Source organism: Enhydra lutris, unplaced genomic scaffold (genome assembly GCF_002288905.1).
Source record: "Enhydra lutris kenyoni isolate GAN:26980312 unplaced genomic scaffold, ASM228890v2 scaffoldscaffold50, whole genome shotgun sequence".
Taxonomy (NCBI): Eukaryota; Metazoa; Chordata; class Mammalia; order Carnivora; family Mustelidae; genus Enhydra; species Enhydra lutris.
In genome coordinates this window covers 5,436,440-5,464,342 of record NW_019154134.1, presented here as the reverse complement: position 1 = coordinate 5,464,342, position 27,903 = coordinate 5,436,440, and the positions used below count along the sequence as shown (strand labels likewise).

Below are 27,903 nucleotides of genomic sequence, written 5' to 3'. Positions count from 1 at the left end.
GAGAACTTTGGATTATGTCTCCTCTTTCCCCCCCAGCCGGTAGTTTCCAAATAACACAGGGCTTGGGGCACTCCCTGGACCCCCGCGCCTCCCGGGGTGTCAGTGTGCGCTGCCCCAGGCGGGGTGTGCTTTTTGTTTTAGGTTCCTTTTGGCCAGGCAGGGTATGGAGAGATGACACCTTTCCCCAGGGGTGCCTGGGAGCAGGACCGCGCCCCTCTCCTAGCCCCAAGCCGGTAGCTTTGCCTCCTGCGCCGCGAGGGTGGCAGGGTATCTGGACCTCGGGTTTTCATCTTGTCCCCTTCTTGCCTGCATTCACCCCGTTCATATTTCGGTACGTCATATTCCGGGCTGGACAACTAATGTGCTTGTAGCGGGAATCGACCAACTCCCCCCCCCATGCATTTTACATTTTTCATGTCATTTTCCCCCCCCTCAGCCCAAGAAAAGGCTGAGTTTTAAGAGCAGATTTTAGTTTGGGGTCGTAGGCGCACGCTGTGTGCCTTGCACGCCCAACTGCCATTGTGTGCAAGAGTGAGCCGCCCGCTGCGGGCGGATGTCAAATGCCCTGGGCGAGCGCCTAGGGCGGGGTGGAGAGGGGACGTGCCATTATCAGGTACAGAAGCCGCATCTTCACCAGAGTCCCTCTTAGCGGCACAATACCGCGCCCCGGCTCAGGGCTGCTTTGGGATGCGCTGAAATGATGCCCCTGAATGGAAGGGGCAGACAACAGGCTGGGATGGGCATTACCAAAAAAAAGAGGGAGGGTGGTGGTGGGGGCAAAACAATAATAACAGAAAACACTGACATTTGTTTTAGCATGAAGCAGTATGGCTGTGCTTTGTCTGTAGTGAATGGGGTGTGTTTGTGTGTGTGTAGTGTGTGTGTGTGTATGTGTGTGTGTGTGTGTAGTGGGGGAATGTGTGGCTACTCCATCTTTGCAAGGCGAACAAAGGAAGTGATCAACTGGCCCCTGGGAGGGTCTGCAGCTGCCCTAGGGCAGAGCTGTACCTGCTACTATAGTCAATTTGCCCGGATCCACCAGATTTTGCTGTGGGCACTAGTCTGCTTGCGCTTGCCCTGCTGTGTTTAGAACGCCCTGTGTGCTCGAGATTGCCAATGCAGGACCCTACCTCTGTAGGCAGGAGGAAGCTGTTCTTGGCTCCAGGGCACTCTATTCCCAAGTGGTTTTGCTTCTATTGAAGCATGCTATCTTTTTCACGCACCTGAGCTTCACCCCACACAAGGGCACACCACCCCTCCCTGCCATCCACCTGGTCTTAGGGAATAAACACTGCTTAGGAGAAAGAGAGGTGGGGTGGGTAGGGATCCTTTTGCCAGGGGAAGGTGTCAGGTGTAAACATATCCTCCTTTATCTCTGCATGGTATCATTGACTTTACCTTATTGAAGAAACATTGTGGATCTTTTACAATGCATGTTACTTTGTCCGGACCAGTTGTCTTTGCAGAGAGCTGTGGATGGGATCATTAAAAAAAAAAGAAAAGAAAAGAAAAGGAAAAAAAAAAAAAAAGAGCGGGACAAAAGCTCAATTTTGACACTCTTTCCCTCAGTGGGGGGGGGGAACCCCATCTCTCATGCTGTTCTGTGTGTTTAGCAGGCTGCTCGCATGCCGCTTGCCTTACCTCTATGTACATTTGCCAGTTCTCCTGTTTGGGATAAGCAGAGAAAAGGTTATTTTTTTTTTCTTTCTAGTCCAAAGACTGCAAGGTTCTTCTTAAGGACTCAGTGTGTGCTTGGCGTTGGGGGCCACGCCCATCCTTATAGGTATCCCTGAGGCCACCTTGCAGGAGGGCTACAGAAATTTAGCCCTGATTGAGAACTTGCCTTTGAAGTCCCCATAAATGTGGCTGTGCCCTAATCCTGGGGCCAGGTTTGCAAGGTTTCCCTTTTGTTCTTGTCTGGATGCTCTTCCCTGGGGTGCCTCCTTCATTTTCAGCACGGCTTCCATCCTTTCTCTCTGTGCATGGGGCGTGGTGCTGCATAGCCGCCTCTGCCTTGAAGCTGGGGCTGTGTGTCCAGCAGCTGTGACAAGAATGGACAGTGGTTGTGAATTTCTTTAAGCCAGGCTACCTTGTAGTTACATTGTTGCAAGGGGGCTGGGGTGGGGAGGGAGAAGAGGAGCATGGTGGGGACTGGAGGTGGGTATTAGTCTTTGGGGGCAAGGAATCCATTTATAGGTTTTTCTTCAGGCTTTGTGTTGTATTTCTGTGAACAAGGGTCCTATTTTAGAGTCAGTTATTTTTGCATGTTTGTGTGTCTATAGATGATTATACTTATCTCCATAATGTAAAGGCTGAAATAATCTTCCTAGGTATAATGAAAAACATTAAAATATGGATACAGATATACATATATAGAATGTCATGAAAGATCTAAATGTGACATATATCCCCTACTGTCAATTCCGGCATATTTTTTTAAATGTTAAGATTGTGGCATTAAAATTAAGTTTTCTAGCCTTGCTGTATTCCTTTCTGTGAAGGCTGCCCCACCCAGTAGCTAAAATGTCACTAGACTCTGAGGACTGATGGGGGCAGTCTTTCTTGCTGGCTATCCTTTGCCTCCCTGGACACCACCCTCTGCCACAATTTGTCCCTCCACCCGACCCCCCCACCGCCCATAAGGCTTTGTTTGTTTTTGTTTTTCCTGCTACCTCTTTTTGCTGCCCTCCTGGGATCAAAGCCTTCTTATACCTGTGTTTATTGGTTTCTTGGAGAGAAGGGTTTCTGATGTTGGTAGAATTGGCTGGGGCTTTCTCTCCCAGTGGCTTCAGGCCTCCCATCTTATTGTTCTTTCTCAGGTTATCCACGTGCATGACCTGTCTGGTCTACCTTGATACTAGCCCTTGCTTCTAAATGGCGGGCTCGCAGCTCAGGCTGGTTCAGCCGATCAGAGCAAGGACCTCGTGCTGCCATTCACCTCCGTCTCCACTGCCTAGCATGGTCCCTAGCACATAGAGGTCTCGTGGTTATCAGTTCCATCAATAAATGAATTAAAAATTGCTCCTAATAAGAAGAGCTCGTGCCCAGTGAGTGTTTATTTTGTGGCAGGTATTGTGCCGTGTGTCTTGCCTCCATTGTCTCATTTTGATCCTTGACTCAACACTGAGAGGTACTATAGTCCTCCGCATTTTATAGATCCAAAACAAAACAAAACAAAACAAAAACCAAAAAAACCCCCAACCCCCTGGAAAATCAAATGCCTTTGCCCAGGATCAGAGACTGAGTACTCTGATTAGAGGCAGGTCTGAAACCTGGACACCTGCTTGAATTCAAGCATGTCCCTACCCCCCCACACACACATTCTTTTTGGTGTTTCTGCTTCTACCATCACTATTACTTGGTGTTAGTAAGGCAAATGGTATAGGGGAAATACTCCGCACTCTCTGAGTAGTCCTGGTAGGATCTGGGAAGCGTATTTTGCCTGATACTGTCAACAGATCCCTTAACATGGGTCTCTTCTTGTATTCAATAAATATAAATAACACTTTTGGGGACAGTAGCATATCAGTTCTGCAGGTGGAGGGTTAGAACAGTTACAGTCCTTGTTTCCCTCTTGCATGCTACTGCTTGAAGCTGACGGCAGGATGGGAGGGATCCAACAGTCGTGTTCCAGGGCTCTATATGTATTCTCTTGCCAGAGTCTCTGCAAAAGCCCATTTGAAGGAAACTGAAGCACAGAGAGGTGAAGTTAGTTATCCAGAGTTAGCCAGTGAGAATTTGGGGGCAAAGCTGGAAATAAACCCAGGGTTTCCTGTCCTGGAACAGCTGCTCCCTCCAGAGGCTCATGCAGCAGAGATTCGGAAGGTGTGAATAAAGAGTTCCAGCATTCTCTCTGGGAGACACATCACAGAGAATTGGCTTTCTGCAAACGGTAATTGGATTTCCGTAAATATTGCCGATAATGCATTTCGGCCTCATTGGAGGCTGGGTTGATGTGATGTTTGGGAATTCACAGAATCCACATCCTCAGGCAGGAACACAGCCTGGAGAGTTCTTTTCTGAGTACATAGTCAGGGCGCTGTGGTCTTGCTTGAAGGGTATGATTGTGAGCGTTGTGGATGCCCTGGGAAGGTTTTATTCCCAAGGGGAAGGGAATGGGTCTTATGAAGTACATCAGAGCTGGGGGGCTAGAACCAGCCGAGAACTTGGAGGAGGTACAAGTCCAACTCTGCCCCCACCTCCGTGTTTTCTTCTTGTTTCAAGAGGTGTCACTTGGGGCCAGGAGCAAGTGTTAGGAGATGGAAGACTAGTGTTTAGGAGATCGAAAGAAAGGAAATCACCCACAGTCGGCTTTATCCGTGTAAGGCATCTTGGTAGGGAAATTCCAGAGTAAAAGACGGAGGGAAAGTTAGAAATGGAAAGCATCTTTGAAGTCTGATCATGGAAATCTCAGCCCAGACCGTGCCTGGGGTGTTCATTTGTTACTTTATATTTTGAGCTGCTATGTGGCGATTCCCAGCCAGGTTATTCCTCTTTCTTTTCTTCCTTTTTTAAAAAGATTTTTAAAATTTATTTGAGGGGGTTAGAGAGAGGGAGAGAATCCCAAGCAGACTCCGAGCCGAGTGTGGAGCCTGACACAGGGCTCAGTTGTACAACCCTGAGATGATGACCTGAGTCGAAAACTCAACTGACTGAGCCACCCAGGAACCACTGGGTTAATCCTCTTTCTGAAATAGGAGCAAAGCACCTCAGGTGTATAAAGGGCTCTGCCTGTTAGTAGCTGTGTTGGAGCTGGCTGGGCATTTGGGGGAATTCTAGAGGAATAGATTTTCTCAGAGAATTCCAGTCTCTGTGGTAGAACTGTCAGCTTATAAATGAAAATATTTCCGCTTATCTCCCTGGGCTGTTGAAAGGCCCAAATGAGGATAGTGACACTGAAAGTGGCCTCTGAGCCCCGAGGTCTTCAAAGTAGTAAAGCCTGATTTATTTATGAAATCTCAGCTACTCTGGAATGTGGAAATTCATGAAGGGGAAGACATGATAAAGGTCTGGCGTAGAAAGAGGCTACTTATGAAACTATTTTTTGAATACAAGTTTTCAAAAACAAAAATCAATATGTTATGTAAAAGCTCTTGTTATTTTTTTTTCTTGCTTCAGTTATGTTACAGTGTTCCTCAAAATTAGGCTTCTTAGAGGTCATTAGGCTGCCTTTGGTCTTTGATATAGAGACTTTCCCTTATCCTAAATATAGCGCATTTTTCTTATTTGGTTGTGCTAGATTGTTTTTCAGTCCTAATTAGCTTGTAGAATAAAGTGACACAGATCATGAATACCCTTTCTGGCAGGTTCTTCACAACTCCCTGTTCAGTAGCTTTTCCTCTGCCCCTTCTCCTTTGTTGAAAAATCAAAAAGCAAAAAACAAACAAAAAACATAGAATTTGAAAACAACCACCCCCCATGTCCTAATGGGCCCTCTGTTCTTTACCCGTTGACATATTTCATTTGCTTTTGCTTATTACATTTGAAAAGTTACAGAATGTTTACACCAGTAGGGATGTCTCCCTACGATATAAATCTGCCCCTCTTTGATTAAATCAATTGCTCCTAATCATAAGGGGACTGGAAATTTGAGTATGTCGTCGCCTCCTCTGATTAATGTTAACGGGAATAGCCTGACTGGCTCCACAGTTATTCCCGCCTCAAATCAGTGCTCTGTTTTACCATTTCTCCCATTCTCTATAGGCCTTTCAGAAACAAACAAGAAAGACCCTGGACAACCCAGAGACACGGGCTCTTTTCTATTGTTGTGAAATTTCTCTCTCATCAGACTCAGTCTATGTCTATTTCAATCTCTGAAATAGACCCAAAGCACCGTGTGGTAGAATAGGATGAGCCCTTCAGCCTGGCCTCTTTGTTTGGCCCTAGTCTCTATGTGGAGTCTGCTTACAAAAACAACTTCTCTTGGGGCGCCTGGGCCGCTCATCAGTTAAGCCTCTGACCCTTGATTTCTGGCTCAGGTCGTGAGCTCCGGGCCACGGGATCAATCCCTGTCTCTATCCCTGCACTCAGCATGGAGTCTGCTTGTCCCTCTCCCTCTGCTCTAACCCCTGCTTGCTTGTGCTTGTGCTCTCTCTCCAGTAAATAAATACATAGGAACCCAACTTCTCTCTAGGAGTTTTCTAATGTTAATTAGATTGTAGGGGTCTCGGTGGTCAGAAAGATGGGACTAAGCATAGTGGAGCAGTTAAGTGACCATTTATTGACGGGCTCCATGGATGACCTCACTTGACTCATATCTCCTGTAGCCGCAATGAAATAAACACCATTTTTGCACTCTGGATAGAGGCTCCAAGAGTTTTAGTAACTAGACTAAAGTCATGCAGTTGAAAAACCAAGATCCTAGGATTGATCCCTCCAGAGATGAGCTTGTTTTCTAGGCAGGAAAGCCATCACTCCCTATCCACAGGTGGTTTTCCCTTTCCCATCGCCTCCAGCTGTCCTCACCTGTTAGCTTACAAAATCGGGTCAGGGTTCACTGGATGGAAGGAGTGGGGATGATCTGGCCAAACCTATCACATCACCACTGGAAGAACAACTGAGCGTATGTCCTCCCAACAGTGGTTCATGCTTTGCTTTGCCAGCTGTCTGAGTTAGCTTCTGGCTTTTGCCCAGACGCATGTATGAGTGCTGGGCGGAAAAGCAGATACTGTTTTCCTGCCCAAGGCCCCTTCACACACTCTGTCCCTGTCCGCTTCCCAGACTTGGAAGGAGCCAAGTTCCCCGTTCCCATTCCACCAGAGAAATACAGGACACACCCAGCGCTCCAAGCTGGATAGGGGAGCTTGACTTTAGAATAGTTCAGGACCCTATTTGGGACATCTGGAATTCAAGGACACATTTCTCATGACGTAATTAGTCTCTTTTTTCCTTGGAAGCACTGGATGATGAAATATGTGGGATAAAGTGAGATTTTATTTTTTGAGGGAAGAGTTTTGCTGGCTAATAGAGCAGAGGAGCCCTCTTGTTTTTTGACACAGGGAAAGACAGCCCTGGATGGAGTGTCAGCATGTTGTGGTTCAGGCCTGGCCTCACCCGGACCCAAAGTCACCGCATGACTTTGGACAAACCCTTATCATCCCTCTCAATTCTTCATCAGTCAAATGAGGGCATTGAACTAAATGATCCCCAAGGTTCCTCCAGTGCACATGACCTTATGAGACTTTATTGTGCCTTCTCTTTTTTCCTGAGATCATGGTCAGCCCTTGGCACGGTGTTCCGAATTTAGAGAAGAGTCGTAAGCAAAGGGAATGCAGTGAGAAGAAAGTCAGAGCAGCCCTTGTTGGCTTAAATTCAGCGGGACCGGCCCAAATCTGTGTTGGGTCTAAGGGTCTTTGGTTGCCTTTTACACTTAAAATCCCAGCCTTTTTCTCATTCAGAGGGTAGGTTTGGTTAATAGACTCTGTACAGGAGAGGAATAGAACAATGATGTCCTTTTCTTAGCAGAACTTTGGTATCAATGCAAATGAGTATTATTAAAATGAGACCATGATTCCTTTGCTGGCACGAACAATTTCTCTTTTGGAGAAGGCTACCATTAATAAGGGCTCAAAGTTGGCAAATTGCCCCAAATCTACATGGTCAAGCGACTAGGTAGACCAACAGAAAATAGCTCCAAGTCTGTCTATGCTCTGCTAAGCTCTTTTCAGTTGCTCTTGCCATATTTTAAGTGCGGTGGCTGCCATCCAGTGGAAAATAACCCCTCCCCAAAAGCCAAATAGTGCCATGGACACCTCATGAGGTAGGGATGGTTTGGGTTTTGTTACCATTGAATCTGCAGCACTCAGTCTTTGCTTGGCACATATTAAGCCCTCTGTAAATATTTGTTGAATGAATGGGTACATTTAACACTTACGTTGCAGGAATAATTTCAAGCCAGAAGATGATCAGAACATGCATACATTTGTGCTTGTACATCATCCTCCCTTTCACTGGCAGCTTTCTTGAATATTAACTTTTAAGAGAGAAGGCCTGGTTCTAAGAAACCAGGAGAGGATCCACAAGCCAAGAGAAACAGGACAGAACATCAGCAGAACGAGCAGCGTCAACTGTGCTCCCAGACCTGACCGGGGTTGACTGAGCCTGGCCCTCATTTGTACTTCTGTCCTTGTAGACCTCTCTTCCTCCCCTTCTTCCAAATACTACATCTGACCCCATTCTCAGCCTGTTTCAGGGCTTACCTGAGTACTTCTTCCTTGCAAACAGACCCGCTGTTTCTCTTCCAGGAAATGATTTAAAAGAAAGAGAACTTTATGCCTCCCTTCAAATAGAGAAAACTGTGACTATGACTTTTTGAACAAGGATCCAGCATAGATATGAACTGAGGCCTTTCTGCCTTTGCATAGAAACCACAAGCCAGTGGAGTTCTTAGCAGCAGTTAGATAGGGCAGTCTGTGTTTGTACAGAAAACCCACCTTTTAGAAAGCTTGGTGAAGGAGCAGTGCCTAGGTCTTCTTTGCTTCCCTATTAGGGTTGGCCATTTAGATGGAATGTTTTTATGCTTGTGTGTATGTGTGTTTACGCAAAGATTTTTAGTCCCTCCACTGCATCTGTCAGCTTTCTCTGGGCTTATATTTGGAGCTATTTCTGTTATTAGCATTTATTCTGAAGTTCATTTTTTGCTTTGAAGGTGAAGACAGTTACACTTCAAGCACATTTTATCAAGTTCATCCCTGGCTGTAAACCATGCAGTTTATGGTCCCAATAATCTTTGGGTAATAATAGTCCCCAGATCCTTTTAAAAGGGGCATTTATAAGGGAAGGCAAAATGAAGAATTAAAGTCTATTTAGGGAACCTAACACTTCAGGTCAGAAAGTGTGTGAAATACTTTATGTATTAGAAAATGTCATGTATGACATAATCAAGTATAATAATAGCATTTGGCTCTTTTTTCCCAAGAATTCATTCATTCATTCATTCATTCATTCATTCATTCATTCATTCATAGAGAGCAACAGAGGGAGAAGTAGACTCCCCACTGAGCAGGGAGCCTGATGTGGGGCTCTATCCCAGGACCTTGGTATCATGACCTGAGCTGAAGGCAGATGCTTGACTGACTGAGCCACCCAGGCGCCCCAAGGCTCTTTTTTGACGGTCAAACAAGTATTGACCATTGGCTCTGGACCTGACAATGTGACACTTGTCTCTGGAGCCTCTAGCCTGGAACACAGAGGGAAATTAGCTTACTACAACAACTCCTCTTCCTCCTAGCAATAATAAATGTTTTTTGTATCCTGTGTGGAGTGTTTTTTATTCATTACCTCATGTGATCCTCAGAACTGTTCAGTTAGGTAGATGGATTTCCAAATTGGTCTTCCCATTTTACTGTGAGAAAACTTAGATCAGAAAATTTGCCTCAAATCATGTATGCCTTCAGCGGTGGAACCAAAATTTGAACTGACTCAGCCCACATTCTCAACTGCTAGGCGGAGCTACCTTAAATTCTACCGTCTTTTATCTTCTCCCACCTCCAGGGACACGAGACACTCGTTCAGATTGGAGTTCACTTAATTCAGGCCCAGGGTGAAGCCCTTCCCTGCACCTCTTTCCTATGAAGCATGAGTAGTTGAGGCGCAGGGAACAGCCATTTGCTACTCTCCTCTGCATGAGCGCTGCCTGGTTCTGGAAGCTCTCTAGCCTTCCCACTCTGGGTAGCCTCACTTCTCAGGACGTCCAGAGAGGCTCCATACCATGGTACATCCAAGGCCCGCTTGCCACGGAGGAGGCCACCACTCTTAGCAAAAAAGACTACTTTGCATTGAATTAACAAAATACCAATGAGGGTTTCCTCTTAACGCGGATTTGAATGAATCCTCCTCGTTCCATACCCCACAGGACATTCCCCAGCTTCTCAATAAACGCAAAGCAAGATTCTGCTGAGATTTTGATTAAATGTAGCTCTGTGATAGAGTCAGAATTCCCTTAGAGAGTATTTTAATCTAGACTTCCCTTACAGAGGAAGAAAACAGAGACAGAGACACAAGTGGGGTTGAATGAATTAGGGCTTCTTCTATATGGTTTACTGTAGGGCACTGAGATTTTTAAAATGAAGTAGGAATTTTTTTCCCCCAAATATAAAAAAACAGCGTGAGGGTTATAGAAAAATCTACCAAAATAAATCAAATGAGGACAATACAAATAAGCTATGGTGAAATTAATCAGGGACAGCCCTTGCAAATTTTATGAATATACCCATTTAGAACTTTTTCTTAAGACTGTATATGCCATTTATTAAAATGGGATAATGTAGTTTTCATGCTGTCTTATGTATTGCTTTCCATCCCACAATATATTATGACATCTTTCTACATTTCAGATACTCTTCCATAACATAATTAAAAAAAAAAATCTCACATATTATCCCAGTGCTTGGGGATCTGATTAAATTAATCCCATTTTGTTTGAATTTTTGTGTGTGTTTCTACGATCGTAGTATTTTTTTTTAAAGGTTTTATTTATTTAACAGAGAGAGAGAGATCACAAGCAGGCAGAGAGGCAGGCAGAGAGAGAGGGTGAAGCAGGCTTCCTGCTGAGCAGAGAGCCCGATGCGGGGCTCGATCCCAGGACCCTGAGATCATGACCTGAGGTGAAGGCAGAGGCTTGACCCACTGAGCCGCCAAGGTGCCCCATCTACAATCGTAGTATTAACAACAAACGTGAAATGATGCATTTGTTTTCAGTGAACTTAAATTAAAAGCTATTCTCAAATGAAAAGTTGAGTAACTTGCCCAGAGTTGCTCAGCTCAAGACTGTTAGACTATAAGTTTGAAACCCACTGTCTTTCACCTTCTTCCTGTGTTCTTATCATTGCTCTGATGGCTTTGGCAGCTGGGCCACTTTCCATGGAGAGCTCTACCTTCCCTCTCTCTTCTGCTCTTGTGTGAGCACGTTGGTTTTCTCACGTCTGCCTTTGCTTGCCTGTCGGATTGGCTGAGGCTGTTGACATTGTAGAGGTACACAGTGTCCTGGGACCTGAAGCTACACAGCTGGAGAGGAAACATGCCCAGCTCTTTCTCCCCTCTCTTTAATGGTTTAACCTATGAGCTGGGAAGCTGGTTTTAATTTTACATTCTCTGTGTGTATGTTTGTTTTTAAAACTTTCCCCCCCTTAGTTCTTTCAAGGAGACCTTTATTTGAAATCATATACTCTTTCCCTCAAAGCAAATTTGGGCCCCCGAATCTTGATGAGATTACTTTGTTTGGGGATATTGATAAATTCAGCTTGGGGTTTCTGGTTTATCCAACCAAATTGGTTTAAATTATGGCCTTACGGAGAGAAAGGGTGTAAACAACTTAGAAGGTTTTCAAGCAGTTGGATCTAATCCTCTGTTTCTAGAGACTTTATTATGGGTTGATTCCACAAAGGAGGTATCTTTTATTTTCTTTTGTTTTCATTTCAGTTACTTCATGGTGTGCTCTATCTCAGATCCTTTTTGATGCGAGAAATTATGGGAAAAACTTAGCTTTGCTCAGTTAAGGGCAGGAAGAGAAATAAGGGATCCATTATCCCAACCACTCATTTTAATGATTAAGAAAATATGGGCCGAAGAAGAAAAAGTAATTTGCCAAAGGTCACACAGCAGAATAATTAAAGAAGAAAAGAAGCGCAGCACTCATTTCACTTATTCTAGTTTAGTACTTTTCTCACCTCCACCCTTTTTTTCTGAGGCAGGAGAATTTGAGGGTCTGTTATTGGCTGAATTTTGTCCCCTCAGAGTTAGTGTGGTGATGTCCTAACCCCTAGTACCTCAGAATGTGACTGAATTTGGCTATAGGGCTTTCCCAGACACGACTGAGGTAAGTGAGGTCATTAGGGTGGGCCTTAAACCATTATGACTGGCCCTAAAGGAGGGGTTAGGACACAGACACAGAGGAAGACCATCTGAACACACAGGGAGGAGAAGGCCATCTGCAAGGCAAGGGGAGAGGCCTCAGAGGAAACCAACCTTGCTGACACCTTGATCTTGAATTTCCAGTTTCCAGAACTATGGGAAAATAAATATCTATTTTTAAGACACTCAGTCTGTGGTACTCTGTTATGGCAGCCCTAGTAGATGGATACAGGGGGAAGTTAAGGATGAAGACATTTAAAGATTCAAATCTTCGAACTTGAGAAGTTCTCAAGGAACAGAAGAGGGAAACCCGCATAAATAATGTAAGAAATAATGCCATGTCAGAGCGTATACTGATTTTTAGTCATAATTTTATCCATGACATCTCATTTCATCCTTATGTCCAGATTATAATTATTCATAGCTCCCCTTTACAGATGTAGAGACAGATTCAGGAGCTTATTTTATCCCAAGTTACATAGTTAATAACTAATTGGTGGAGCAGCTTGTCTGACTTGAAACCCTTCCTACACGGTGCTACTTCCCAGGCAGGAATTTCATCCAAGTTGCAGAGTCACCAGTGTCATCTAGTTGTTTAAAGTTAGGAAGAAGTTAGGAGAAGACTCCAGAGTCTCAGTGACTTGGAATCCACTTAATGGATTGAACAGGAACTATCTGGCCCCTGATTTTAAGAAAAAATACAGGAAACAGGAAAATTTTAAAAGATAAGTTATCTGAATTTCACTACAAGTCTGCCCAGTGGCTTTATACCCTCACCTGTCAAAATGGACAGCTATACATAGTGGAGAATTAAGGTTTGGAATGATGGACCCCAGGCCCCGAAGGGATCTGACCCATGGCAGGGGAGTCACTTATCCATACTGGGTCATGTTTGCTAAAGCAGGAATCCGGACCCATACATCTGCCGCATGAACAGATGTGGAAATTGTCGACGCCAGAGTTTTATAATGACATGTTTTAGAAGTAATTTCAACAGGAAGGCCTGATAAATACGCAGTCAACTTAAAAAAAGAAAAAGAAAAGAACGAAAGAAAACATCAAACTAATTTGAGCAAATGGTAAACCCAAAGCTTGTCCTATGGGAAACATGAGGTGCTTTACAGATTGAATGTAATTGGCTGTCCTGCAGCTCTGTCCTTCGTGTTCTCTGTGGTCTGTCAGTGCCTCGTTGTGGAGGTTAAAGTCACTCGGACTTTGTTAGTAAGAAGGCGCAATCAAGTTAGGAGGGCGCTAGGGTTTGTTTTCAGCAGATGCTGGGGCTAAGGCTCAGTCAGCTCCAGACTAGCCATGCCACTTTGTTGGCTCTGCCTTTAGAGTAGAATCTCAATCCAAGCCCTTGTTACTACTTCTCATCACTCACCACCGCCCTAGCTCAAGCCTTCCTGGTCTTGCTGTAACCCCCTAATTGATCTTCGTGCTCCCACTTTGCCTATGCATACATCATTCTGTGGGCATAACCAGGGTGAAATTTACAAATGTAAATCAGATCAAGTCGCTCCCCCAGCTCGAACATCTGTTGCCCTTAGAATAAAACAGACAGTGGCTCTCCAGATTCCACGTGGACCGTCCTCCTCTCCGGACTCCCTGCCCTGACGCTGCTCCTCAGTGACTGACATCAGCCATCCTCAGCTTTCTCGCTCCCTGGGCCATGTTTGTCTCCAGCTCAGGGCTGCTGTGCTTGCTGCTCCCTGGGAGTGGGGAGCCGTCTTTCCTAAGAGCCATTCTTGACTTGGCTTGCTCTCTCAGATCATTCAGAGTTCTGTTCAGCTGACAGGTTCTTAAACATGTCTTCTCCGAAAACCTCCTCAGTCACAGTCCTAGACTCTCCCAAGCCTCCGCTATCCCCTGCCCCTCTGTCTGAATTCCCCTTATCACTGTTGCAAGTCCATTACTAATGTAGTTAGCATATTTATTCTTTGCTTTTCCAACCAGTACAGTACAATGGCAGGGAAAAGTATTTTGTTCATGTCGTATCCCTACTACTGTGAACAGGAGGCATTTATAAACGTTAAATGACAGAATGAATGGATAGATAAATCAAGGAATGAAAAGGCTCACTGCTCCTTTACTGTAGGCTAATGTGCTTTCCTTGGGGTCTGTTGTTTGGGAGAACAGGTGTCAAGGAAACAGGGTTATCCGAAGGCTACTGATAGGTGATAGGGACCACTTCTGTGTCCTTCCCCACTGTATCACCCAGGCCTGTCTCGGTCTCACCTTGAATGAATGGAGCAGTGAATGAAGGTGGAAAGATTTGAGAACAGTGGCAAAAGCTGTAATAGATGGACAGACACCTGCTCCCTCTGAGCCAAAGGGAAGAGTCTTGCAACAGTTGTAACTTGCTTGCTGTTTTTTAGACACAATTGAATACATGTCACAATGCACATCTTACTTGGGTATGCAGCCAATGTGCAACTGACTCTAAAAGTCAGTCCTCAGAGCCCTTTTTGAAACATTTCTGAGGAGAGGCAGGTCATAAAAGAAAGGACTGTTTGGGACTTATTTCAAAGGATTATTCTGCTGGTGTTAGAATCATGGGATGTGAAATAGTGCTTATGAGGCAGAGAAGCACTGTCAAGGCTTTGCAGGTAGTGGGGGAAGTGTGTAAGCCTTCAGGCGTGGGGCATACAGTCCCGTGATTTCAGTGTGACAATTGCAAATGGAAGGCTGTCTGAAATACATCCTAGGAGGTGCCTATTGTGTGAAGAAACCTTTTGTTGTGGGATTAACTGCCTGCCAATCTCATTTTTGAGTTCTGATAATTTTTAAATGGAGGCTCAGTTGTATTTATTTCAAGGGTTCATTTTATTCAGTGTCCCACCTGACCTCTCGAAGACCTTGTTCTCACAGCATCTACACTTTTCTCTGTATTACTTGGAAAAGTTTGGGGTCCAAGAGTCAAAAAAATAGCCACTGCTTCAATAGCCACCTGTCTGTCAAATAAAAACAGAGCTGTGTGTTTGTAGGTTTCCAGGCAGAGAGAAGAATGAGCAAGAGAATTGGTCATTACCACTATCTACTAATTGTGTTAAGAAAGAGCCAGAAAAAAGAGTGAACTGGTCCATCCTCTCAGCTCCCCATGCTCCTTGGGAAGTGGTTGGGTTCTTGTAGGAAGGTGGTTTGTACACACACATACACACCACACACACACACACACACACACACAAATGTATACACTAAAAAGAAATGAAATGTCAAGCTAGATAGAGGAGAGAGAGCGTATAGGCACCCAGATGAGAAGCACTGACCTGAGCTTTGTGTCCTAGCTTGTAGAGAAACCTGCATTTATTGAGCACTTACTATGTGCCAGAGTTTGGGCTCACTCCTCACCTCAGTCCTTTGGGGTGGATGTCATTTTCCTCATTTTACGGTGAGGACTGGGCTCCAAAGCCCTTCCCCTTTCCTCCAGTCCGTCTGGCACGGATTTGCCACTTGGGTTCCTTAGCTACAGCATGAGTGATGGAGCCCCTCTCTGTGCTCCTCTACAGACCCGATCTCTGATGCCTGTGCCCCGAGGCAGAACAGACTGGGGGACATCTCTGGTCTTAGACACAGTCCTTACTCCCACGATCCCTCTCCAAGGGTCCTTCCACAGGAAAGTGGTGTGAGCTGGAGCATCAGCTGTATGCTCTCTTAACACATCCACCATGGGATGGGTTTTGGGAAGTTGCATAAGCCAGTGGTTATGTGCTTATAACCACAATCCCTGGGCAGCCCCGCCACTTTTAAAAGTATAAGGTCAGACTTGGAGAAGAATCCCTGTGGCCTCCGCAAATAGCCAGGGAGCAGTTGCCTGTCATTTGAAGGTGCCGCTCACACATTCCAAGGCCCGAGCCCGCATTCCTCCCCTGGGAATTGCGATGGGCTGGCTTTCAGATTCAGTGAAAGAGTTTCTTGTTTCTGATGAGCACTAGGGGGTTTCACTAGGCTTCCCTGTCATTCTAAAGGCTCTGTCAAAGCCAGCTGCCAGTCCGAAATGATCACAGAGGAGTCTACTAAAAGAGGAAGTGGGTACCACTTACTGGACAGCAGCCCAGAGAGGCCAAGTGCCTTGCTCAGGGTCACAGAGCTAAGACCAGGATCCGGGGCTCCTGACACCCATTCCAGGAGTTTTTCTACTCTCCTTTGTTGCCTTTCACTTGGGATGGCCAAGTTCAGTATGGCATTATCTCAAGTTCATCCGTTTACCCCTGCCTGTCCTTCTAAGTCACAGGCCCCCATGTCTAGCTATTTGCTTCATGGCTGTATGGTTGACCAGCACCTCAAAATTACAAGTGAGACTCTTGTACCTCAACTTTGTTCCTCTCTTTTCTGTTCTCCATTTATATTCATGAGTCCTTCCTGGCCACCTTGCCTTGACACTTCAGTCAACTCAGACACATCATTTTCCCTTCCCCTTCAGTCACTGAGTTGATTCTAGCTTTCCTCTACAGTAGGCCATGAGTTTTCTAATCCATATCCTTGCTGTCGCCGGGACCATAGCCATCACCTTATTCTTTTTGCTCTTTATACTTTTCTTTATTGAGCCCCTTGTCAAAGTTATAAAACGGCATGTGCTTTGTGCAGCTAGTGACATAATGTAAGTAAATAGTGGAGAAAGAAAAAGGGATAAGTAAGTTTTCCATACCTCTTCCATCTTCATCCTCTCCCCCAACCATATCTAATGTTAATAATTTGATGTTATAATTTGATGAATATTTGGTATATTTATATATATATATTGATATATTTTGTTATAATTTGATGAATATTTGAAAATAATTTGATGAAAGATCCTTTCAGATCTTTCTCCTGCTCACACAAAAACATAATAAACACACTTACATATAGTATTTTTTGCTTTTGAAACAATAGAGTCATATGTTGCAAATTGATCTGTGGCGTATTATTTCTTTTAAAGATTTTATTTATTTATTTGATACAGAGAGAGAGAGATCACAAGCAGGCAGAGAGGCAGGCAGAGAGAGAGGAGGAAGCAGGCTCCCCGCTGAGCAGAGAGCCCAACGTGGGGCTCGATCCCAGGACCCCGAGACTATGACCCGTGCCGAAGGCAGAGGCTTAACCCACTGAGCCACCCAGGCGCCCCTGATCTGTGGCTTATTTTAAAGTCAAGATATAGATTTAACTTGTTGGAAAAATAGGTGTAGGACAACCCATTGCGTGGCTCTCTTGTGTTACTCCATCACATCCCATGGTTGGCTATTCAGGGACTGGGTGGGACATTTTTCAGCTCATCCTTCCAGTTACCCCCTCTACTTCCTCTGCTCTGCTCCATGGTGGGGGGCTGTCTGGCCTGCAGCTTTGGCCCTTTGCCCTTGGGCTCCTACTTGGATTCAGTTCCTTCAGCACAACTAGGAGATTGGAAGCAAGGGGCACCGCTGAGGTCAGGGCATCTCACCCTCCTGATTCCTTCCTGCTGCTCACTGAGGAGTGGCTGCCTGACTCTCCTGAAGGTCCCAGCCCCAGTCAGACCGAGCTGTGTATACAGCAGCCCTCTTCAGCTTGGTGACTACTCCCGCCCCTCCCTGGTCAGCTTCAGGCTGGGGATGGGGTAGCTCCCTGCCCTTGGTGGGCCTTCGACGCCGCCCATCCATTTAATGGCGCAAACCCTGCCCACACTTTGTTAAAGAATCCCTTTGTAAAACTCTCTTTAATAATCTAGTTAGAGGGGCTCCTGGGTGGCTCAGTTGGTTAAGCAACTGCCTTCTGCTCAGGTCATGATCCTGGAGTCTGGGAACGAGTCACACATGAGGCTCTCTGATTGCCAGAGAGTCTGTTTCTCCCACTGTCCTCTCTCCTCTCATGCTCTCTCCCTCATTTTTTTTCTCTCTCTCTCTCTCAAATAGATAAATAAATAAAATCTTAAAAAAAAATTATCCAGTTAGAATAGTCTCACTTTCCTGGGACCCTGAATAGTAGGTATAAGCTGTTTCTTTTCTTTCTTTTGTCCTGCTATCTGCTGTTGCTTTCCAACTGGTTCCTTCCTTTATCTCCATCATGGTTATTCTGTCAGCTTAATTTTTTCTTCTACTTGGAGATTGCATTTCATTCGTTTGCTCAAAATCCTTCTAGAGCTCCCCAGCATTCACAGAATGAAGGTCACGCTCTTTAGCCGGCCATCTCTTGCATCCCCCATTCCAGGATCCTAGGCATCGGGGACTCTCCCCAACACCACAGTTGCCCACTGAAATGCATTTCTAGCGCTGGTACAATTGGTTCTCCTCTTGACTGCTTACGTGATGTTGGACCACGAGCCAACCTCTGTAAGCTTTTAAGTCTTCTTCAATTCAGTGAGGAGAATAGCAGCATTTCCCTGACGATTCATTGATCTCTTTGAAGACTTTCTAGCACACAAGAAGGTTTCGGTAGGGACGCCTGAGTAGCTCAGTCAGTTAAGCATCTGCCTTCGGTTCAGGTCATGATCCCAGGATCCGGGGATCAAGTCCCACATCGGGCTCCTTGTGCAGCAGGGAGCCTGCTTCGCCCTCTGCCTGTTGCTCTCTCTCTCTCTCTGACATAAATAAGTAAAATCTTTAAAAAAAAAAGAAAGAAAGTTTCAGTAAATGCTAGTTATAAATTATTGTTCCTCAGGGTGCCTGGGTGGCTCAGTCATTTGAGCATCTGACTCTTGGTTTTGGCTCAGGTTGTGATTTCAGGGTCCTGAAATCGAGCCCCCTGATGGGCTCTGTCTCAGCAGGGACTCTGCCTGAGATTCTCTCTGCCTTCCTTTGCTCTACCTCACCCCCCACAACTCTGGCTCTCTGTCTCTCAAATAAAATAAATAAATATTTAAAAAGTAAATTATTGTTCTCCCACTCTGATCAGAATTATCTCTTTGGCTGTACCCAGGTGTCCAGATTAGTCATTTTTCCCCAAGACCTATCTTGATAAGGCCTCTGTGAACCCTTCTTTGATTTCTACTGGAAAGAGGATTTTTCTCCTTTTCTCTTTCTCTCTCTTCATTGACAGACTTTGTGTTTTAGAGTACTTTGAGGTTTACAGAAAATTTGAGTAGAAAGCCCGGAGCACTCTCATGATCTCCCTCCATTCCCCCCACCCCAGAGCTTCCTGTTATTAGCATATGGCCCTGGGGTGGTACATTTGTTACAACTGATGAGCCAGTATTGATCTGTTAGTAACAGAAGTCATAGTTTTACATGAAGGTTCACTCTTGTGCAGTTCTGTGGTTTTGATGAATGTGTAATATCCCATACCCACAATTAAAGTATCTCATGGCATAGTTTCACTGCCCTCCCCAAACCTCAGGGTACCATCTGTTCACCTATTCACCACCCCCCCTACCTCCCCAAACCACTAGCAACCACTGATCATTTTATGTCGAGAGTTTGACCCTTTCTCTTGACTTCATTCACTCTGTGTTCATAGCTTACTTTCCTGCACGTTCTGAACCTACACGTTCACAGGCAGTAGGCACACCAGTGTGTGTTTCAAGAATGAATTATTAAGCCCATTTATCCCTAGAATCAAGGCCTGGGTTGAAATTTCATGCAGTCCTTCCTGATGAAGTAGGCATTTGGCTTTTGTACAGGCTGTTGAACTAAAGGGACATGGGATTGTGTTTGAACAAAGCTGGACCCCAGTTTTCTAGTTGGCCTGTGTGCAGAGCACTCTCACCCGTAGCTGCATAGATCTGAGGCCTAAAAAGGAACAAAACAGACAAACAACAACAAAAAGGTCGCAAACAAAACACAAAGCTGTCGCCTAAAGTCACACCAAAGATGACCGTGACTTAGTTCTTCAAAGCACTGACCGTTCTTTAATCTGTATTCTGCTTTTCCACACTCTTCTTGGTCTCACCCTAAACTTGCATGGCTCTGCCAACTGCTGTCAGGGGTGGCTTCCATCCTGGACAGCAACCTCTCCATCTTTCCCTTCCAGAGTCCAGCTAGAGATGGGCTGGTTTCTTCTTTTCTCCAGGTCTGGCGCTTCCAGGGGTGTTCCCACACCCCACTTCCCCAATCTGCCTCTATCTCCCACCCTCCTCCCCCAACCAAACCTTCTGACACAGAGATCCTTCATGAGCCCCAGTAATCTCCCTGTGGCTCCGCTTTGGGCCCCGCTCTTGCTTCTGACAAGCCCGTGTGGACCCACATTGGCCCATGTCGGCCCACAGTGGTCCCTGATGAAGAGCAAAGGTAGGATTCCTCCATGAGGTCATTCCTACCTGAGGTCCTACATGAGGTTGTTCTGTAAGAGGGCATTAGATAACATTGAATCCCACAGTGAGGCATTGTGTCCCCTTTCTGATTCTTTTTCTAACCACCTGAGTAGTTTAAGGAAGAAGGCTCAGCATAGTGCTTATCTCAATTGGACGCCTCCCTGACACTAGATAACTTTGCTTTTTAACAAACGTAGCAGATCTGAGCTCTTCCTTTAGAACCCCCTCGAAGGCAGCAGAATGTCGCCAAAATGCAGTGATGTTTTTATAATATCCATTCCTAGGTTGGCTGTCTATTTTTGGTACGTGATGCTGGCTTAGAGTAAGTACTATGGGAGTAAGACAGTGTTTACTTGGAAAATACGCTTATGTAAGGATAATATTATGTAAAGGACAGTAGTACAGAATCTACCAGTTTATGTCAGCCATCATGAAAGTGGCGCACACATGTCCAAGGTTTGGGCTTTTTAGGCCCAGCTGACCCTCTTCCTTGCAACTGGGGCAGCCTCGTGGCTCCTCCTGTCTGCCTCCCCTCCCTGTCCTCTCACTCCCACCCTCATCATCCACTTGTGCTGATGCGTGTCTAGAACCCGGCAGAAGACTGAGGGACCATTATCAGGGGGTGAGGATTACGACGCCATCCACAGCTCATCCCCCACTCCACTCTGACCCAGGGCAGGCCACATACCTTGTCTGGCCCTCTGATAATCACCCCTTTAAAATGGCTGACATGGTTCTGGGGAGGGAAGAATGCATGCAGCTGGCCTTGATGTTCTACTTCAGGGGAGTGAGCAGCCACCCGGCTCCCGGTAGTACTCCTCTCCTGGCTACTGTTTCCTCTATTGTTAGCACCTCTTTCCTGCTTTTCCTGCCTCGGGTTCTGCCCTGCCAGGGCCAAAGTGAACATAATAAAGAAAGCAAAAAATGGTGGTTCCCACTGTTACAAATCCTGCTTGGTGGGCTCTGTTTTGGAAGGGAGTGCCCTAGGTTAACCTAGCACACCTGGTCTTAAGCACGTCTGGATGACGAGGGAAACAATGTTTTTGAGACTTGCCTGTAGCATTTCAGAGGTCTGGAACAACCAAGGCTGTGAACCTGTGTTCAGTTTCAGTACAGACCCAGAGCCAAGAAACTGCATTTCCATTCAAGGTGTCTCTCTTCTCCCAGATCCTTCTCTTTCCTTCTGTCGCCAAGGCCTGTTTGTCATGGAGGGTCCTAGAAGCAGATCCATACATGGCACAGGGATAGTGGGTTTGGGGACAGGCTTAAGATCTTGCCTTCCACTCTCCATTACTGCTGTAAGAGAGCGAGCGGATTTTTACCTCCTTGTGTTATCTCCTCTTCCAGAGGAAGAATGACCTGGGTGGGGGGCAGTGGTGCATGGGAACTTGTCCTCTGGGGAGTGCGTTTAAAAGGAGAATTCTTGGGGCTCCTGGGTGGCTCAGTTGGTTAAGCACTTGCCTTCGGCTCAGGTCATGATTCCAGAGTTCCAGGATCGAGCCCCACATCGGGTTCCCTGCTCGGCAGGGAGTCTGCTTCTCCCTCTGACCCACTCCCCTCTCATGCTCTCTCTCACTTTCTCTCTCAAATAAATAAATAAAATCTTAAAAAAAAAAATAAAGGAGAAGTCTTGGCTGAGCCTGGCTGCTGGTGGCAGGAGTGAGAACAGTTGCTGGGAGTTGTGTGGGCCCTGGCATCTCTGGCATTCCCTTTCTAGCAAGGTCTGTTCTATTTTGATTGCTAAAGTGCTCGTTCAGGTCTTCCTGAGTTTTTGTGAGCGGGCCGCTCTACACTGGCTAACTCTAACAAGGATGGGAGCTCACATAACTTCAGTGTTTATACAGGGCTGAATACAGTAGCTCCATAATGGTCACCAGTGCCCTCAGAGAAGGCTAGCATTGTCCCCTTCGAGGTAACAGAAGCCTGGAGAAGCCAAGTCACTTGTCCAGGCACAGGTGGTAGCATTTGATGCTGGAGGTTAAGCTCAAGTCTGTGTGTCTCACCTGAAGCTGCATACTTGACAGCAGAGCCAGGATGGGAGCTCTGGTCCTACTCAGTACCTTTCCTGCATACTCTTTTGGGTCAACCAGACTCTCTTAGCCCTTTCTCTTTCTTCTTTAAATGATGCTGCTCTAGAGGAAGAAAACCTAGCAACATTTCATCCATGCTGTCTGTCCATCCCAATGTATTCTTCAGAGTGGGAATGTTTTTAGGGAGCTAACTCTAATTACCCAGATGGGAATTTATTTTAAATAACCACCTGCGCCTTCGTCTTTAAAAGGATCTCAAGTCCCCACTGGGAATCAGAGTCTGTGCTTTGTGCTTTGAACGCAGGTAACAAAATATTTGATTTTGGAACACATTCTTCATTTTATATTCTCCTTTTCTGTTCCTAGGATTATAGTTCTTATTCTGAGCTGCCGGAATGTCGGCAGAGTATAGAACAGATGTGTCTTAAGTACTGTTCTCAGGCTGACTTTGTTCACTGGGAAGAAGTCCACAGAGGGCTCCAGTTTCCCTGGGAGGCGTGTTCTCATTACCTCAGATAGACAGAAGTAGTGATTTAAGTTCTTTTAAGTTGAAGACTAGACGAGGAAGACTAAAATGGGAACCCACATCTCCGGTAGGCTTGAGTTCAAGATTCTGTTCTTTCATTCTCTGTTCTAGTTGGAATCCAGCCTTTTTTTTTTTCTCTCTTTTGGCGCCACACCCAGTGTGAAGCCCAATGAGGGGCTCGAACTCACGACCCTGAGTCAAGACCTGAGCTGAGATCAAGAGTCAGATGCTTAACCAACTGAGCTACCCAGGTGCCCTGAATCCAGCCATTTGTAACCACATTCCTCCTTACAGCGTTTATTTTCTCCTCCCTCTCCCTCTTCCTTCCTCCTTCCTTCGCTCTCTCTCTTCTTTTCCTTCTCTTCCTTTCTTTTTCTCTCTTCTCTCCCTTTTTCTGATAATCTCTGCATTTTTTATGGTTGCTTTTTCTAATCATTACCATACACTAGTGAGGGTGAAAAGAATGTGCGTTGTCAGACATGAAGGGCCGGTGCTATCCTAGATTGTAAGTTAGGTCCCTTTATAAGCTGCATGAATATACCCAGGCCATAAGGGGCAGGTTTAAAGCACTGCTTTTAAAAGTTATGGGTTCAAAGTTACTGGATTCCTTAAGTTACCCTCCATAGAGAACTGATCATCAGTTTGAGCCCTGGAACAGTCAGATTCAGTAGCAAACAGTAAAGAGAGCCCCATCAGAAAGAGCCGTTTGTTGTAAGGTTTCAGGATCTGTGGTTCAGTGGTTTGGTGGATTCAGGTAGAAATCTGTCCAGGGTCCAGAGGTAGGAGAGGTGGATTCGCTTCCAACTGGAACTAATTAGCTTTGTCGCTTGGAGAAGGTCACTCGCCTTTGTGCACATCTCCCCCTTTGGAAAATGGGGACAGTCTCTCTTCAATATACTTAGTTTAAGGCTTTTAGAAATATTTTTAAGTGCTGTGAATAATTTGAATGGAATCAATATAACTAATATTCGAGAGTGTTTACTGTGTTAGTTTTGTAATATGTGCATGTGCCCACACATTGGCATGCGTGCACACACACGCACCCCCCCCCATTTATTCCTGGCAGCCACACTGAGAAGTGAGCTAGGAATTACTATCCACTCTGAACTGATAAAAACTGAGGTTCTGAGGGGTTAAGTCCTAACTCAAGATCCCACAGCTCGTTACGTTGTCCACCTGATTTTCCCAGCCGTGGGAGTAGCCAGCTGGACCCAACCCGGTCTGCTGGTATACCCAGCACCCTACTGGCCTGCAGAACCTCACTGTACTCAGCCCTTGGCGGCAGGGCAGGACCCAAGGCAGTGAGGGTCCTTGGCTATTTTTGGCTCTGAGTAGTTTTATTTGGGGTTCCAGATGGTCCCAGTGTGCTCTAGAATTACCATCATTCTTTGTATAGATCATACGACATCATTGCTAGATGCCCAGACTAGACCCTTTCACCTCTTTGGACATCAGCTCACGGATGTTGGACCCTGTCCACGGCTGGGCATGGAATGTGAGGAACCCTGCAGGGCCCCAGGCAACAGCCCTTTCTAACATCATGGAGGATGACTTTCAATCACAGTTGGCAGATCTGCTTGTCTCGTGGGTTTTCAGCCCTAGCACATGTTCATCTATAGGGCTGGTCTGTGAACTCACAGGCAAGCATGTTTTGTAGCCAGTAAGGTTTGGTTTTATGTAACCTGGGGGTGATCAGCGGCTATGCTGTTCTTCAAGGCCAAGCCCACAGCCTGCCTTTCAGACTTTCCTGTGTCTGAGGACGGTTTGCCTAGGCTGCCCTTTGTAGTGGACCCCACATGCATGGAAAGAGTTCAAATTAATGAAGTAGTTTAATGAACCCCTTTAATAAAAGGTGGAGGACAAGCTGGGGACCTCGAGGGACAGCGTTTGTTCAAACTCTGTGAACTGAGGTTTGGATATCTCTGGTCTGCGTGATGAAAAGAAATAATATTAGCACTACAGCAGTCCGTAGAGCAAGAGTCTTGTTACTCCTATCTCTGAAACGTACACCAGGCCTATAACCCATCTCTATGCTCTATCTATTTAGATTCCTGACTGTTGAGCCAGAGAAGGTGTATTTAATTAGCATTTGAAGAGTTTCCAATGATGCCATCTCAATGATGCTAATTCCACTTGGCTCCTGTCTTTGTACGTACCATAGGCCGGAGATAGCTTTTGCCCCTTGGGTGATATCTGATACTTGTTGAAGGAAGTAATGATCATGCCAGTCGTTCCCGAGGCTAGATGTTCCCTAGGTGGGAGGGTGGTCATATCACATACCTGGGCTCGCTACCGGTGGTAGCTGGCCCCTTTCCACAGAGCCGTTTACTTCAGTTCTTTGCTAAGAAAATAAAGAACACCAGAAGAGCACTGACCTATTAGAGAGAAACTGTGTAGTCACTAAGACTATTATATGAAGTTTCTGCTGGAGATGCTTCTTCTGCCTCCCTAGACACACAGAACTGTGCCTGGGACACACAGAACCGTGGTTTCTCGTGCTAATCTCTCACGTGGTGCTGGGCTGGCTGATGGCTGCATGCGAGCCTTTTGTGGAGTTTATAAAGTACACATCTCGTGGCCTAGAGCCAGGCCTGGGAATCCATATTCTTCTAATGTGCACCCTAGTTTGGGAAGCATAGCCCTGGGACTGCCTCATATAATTTTGCAATTACTGTTAAAACAGTAGTCCAGTTTTCTGGCCACATCACATCATTTTGTGACTCAGATGGCCTTTCCATCATAATGACATGATACAACCTCCTGTGTCCCACCCTTCACCCATCTGTTTTACCAAAATTTAACAGCTGTCTAGGATGGGCTCCAGGAATGAAGGTAAAGAGATCAAAAGAGGCATGGTCCCAAGACCAAAGGAGTGTTTGCTCTAGGCAAAACAGGAAAGCAGCCATTCTAGAACAATAGAATTATCTGAACTAAATGGCAAGGAGAGCAGGTGGGATTTGCTGGCAAGTCAGGTAATGCATCCTACAGGAGAAACCCATTCGACTGGAGGCTTGACAAAGGAGAGGGTGGTCGTCAGAAGCCACGTGAACACGGGAGAAGGCAGAGAGAACTTTGTGGCAAAGTCTTAGTGGCCACAGAGCCTGCTATGTGACAATAACTACATGCGTCTTACTTTGCTGTGGTATGAAACACAAGGCCATCCATGACGGAAGTGAGGGCGGGCCTACAGACTAATCCCAGATCGGGAGTGGCTCGTGGATCACGTGTGGTGGGACTTTGCAATTGATGTCATTCACACATCTTCCTTGCGGCACACGTGGGTGTTTTCCCTGGTGCCTCATTGATCTGTACCTGGTTCAGAGCCTCTCCCCTGACAGAATGGTGTGATGAAATCTACTCTCATGTAGTCCCCAGGAGTGGGCGGAACTAAGTGGCACTTTGCTGTACCCGTGTGGATGCCTAGCCTCAATTCTCATTTTCTGGCCTTGTTCACACCCTTTTATTTCTGAAGCCAGAAGTCAGCCTGTTTGTGGGCTTCCTCCCCCATTAATCTGAGGTCCTTTTTGAAAGCCGATTGTCTGCCTTGCCCGCTTTGTCTCTGCTGCTCTTCTTCTTGATCCCTGAGCTCCGCATCTTGAAACTGATCTTTTTCCGGTTTTCAGAGAAACAAAACTCATTTCTGCCACAGGGTGTGCTATTCCCTCTGCCTGCAGCTCTCCATCCCCGCCCCATCTACATGATCTTCCCTATGAAGGTCTCTTTCCACCTCTGGTTAAACAAGCTCGCTCCCCTGTACTTTGTGACCCTTGATTCAATTTTACGTTGTTTTATTTGTTTTATTGACTTTCTTTTTCCTTGATTGCCACATATCCCTTTTCGGTTTTATGAAAGCAGTGGCATGGTATGACTCCTTAACAACAGGATCCTCTCTATGTATTTAGTCATACATATTAATTACTTGCTGGATGAGTGGATGGATGGATGAAAGGATGGATGGACTTGAAGTCTGTCAGTTGAATTCTTAACAAATGCAATGTACCATTGTCTTTTCAAGTTGTTTCACTCAGCCAGGCTCCTGTGAATTCTCTTCTCCTTCAGGAATCCAGTAAAGCCACATCTACCCCTCACGCTGCAATCCGAACTCCAGTCATTCTTTTAATGAAATCTGGGATATTAAAAGCTGACTCTGATTGGCTCCGCTCCTGAAATATATGAACTATATATTTTCTTTTGTAAAAATATATTTTACTTATTTATTTGAGAGAGATCGACAGCATGAGAAAGAAAGTGAGCACGAGTGAAGCGGAGGGCAGAGGGAGAGGGAGAAGCGGGCTCCCCACTAGAGGGGAGCTCGATATGAGCCTTGATCCCAGGACTCTGGGATCATGACCTGAGCTGAAGGCAGACGCTTAACGACTGAGCCACACAGGTGCCCCGGCCCCTTATTTTCTTAATAACCTTGGAGTGTGTGTGCATTGTTTCCAGTTAGATCCCTTATCCAAACTTCATCTAAGCTATAATTTTTAAAAAGACTTTAATTATAAGAAAGGCCTTTTTTTTTTTTCCCCATAATAATGGCAACAAACACATTTCAGAAAAATGTGGGAGTTTAATGTAGCAAATATGAATCCTGCATAACTTTTCCACCCTGGGTTAAATACTATAGAACAGTAGAGCTATTTTATCTTTTTTCTATTCACTGCTTGTCCTACACTTTCCACCACCTTGTGTGTACGTGTGCATACATGTGTAAATATCCTGAATTTTAAAATTTTAAAATATCCCCATGTCATTATAAAGACTTTCAAAGGCTGTTTCATTGCATGATCCCAAGTTCCCTTTTTGAGAATCACCGTTGAGCGCCAACAGGGTGCTAGGCACTGGCATACGTATTATATACCGCTTTAAATATTTATTGCTTACTGAGCCAGGAAAGATAATACAAATAGTGTCTTCCCTCAGGTAGTGATGTTTCTCAGTGGCTATGGTAGGTTGTAGGAGCAAGAGGTAGAACTGTAGAATAGTTTGAATTTGGGGCAAACGTGAAAGACCGGATCCCCAACAAATATACCCAATTCAAACACCTACTGCATTGAACACACAGCTGTCTTAAGTAAATAGGTTCCTACTAGACCTCTAGAACAGTGAACTGGGAAAACCTCGGCTGACCCTTCTTCTCTGGATTCCTAGCTCTGAGAATAACTTCTGTTTGCATTCTTTTCTAGAGTGACCGTCTTCTCATCAAGGGCGGTAGAATTGTCAATGATGATCAGTCCTTTTATGCTGATATTTACATGGAAGATGGCTTAATAAAGTAAGTATGTAGAACCTTATCTTTA

The 27,903-nt window shown here is 45.5% G+C and overlaps 1 protein-coding gene across 2 annotated transcripts in view; it reads left to right on the top strand.

The window, feature by feature from the left end:
* LOC111156927 (dihydropyrimidinase like 3) overlaps positions 1–27,903 on the top strand; it is a 112,006-nt gene that overhangs the window by 51,377 nt on the left and 32,726 nt on the right. For both annotated transcript variants that reach the window (XM_022518073.1, XM_022518074.1), the window contains exon 2: positions 27,790–27,878. In XM_022518073.1, the coding sequence (XP_022373781.1) occupies positions 27,790–27,878 (89 nt within the window). The remainder of the gene's footprint in view (positions 1–27,789; positions 27,879–27,903) is intronic.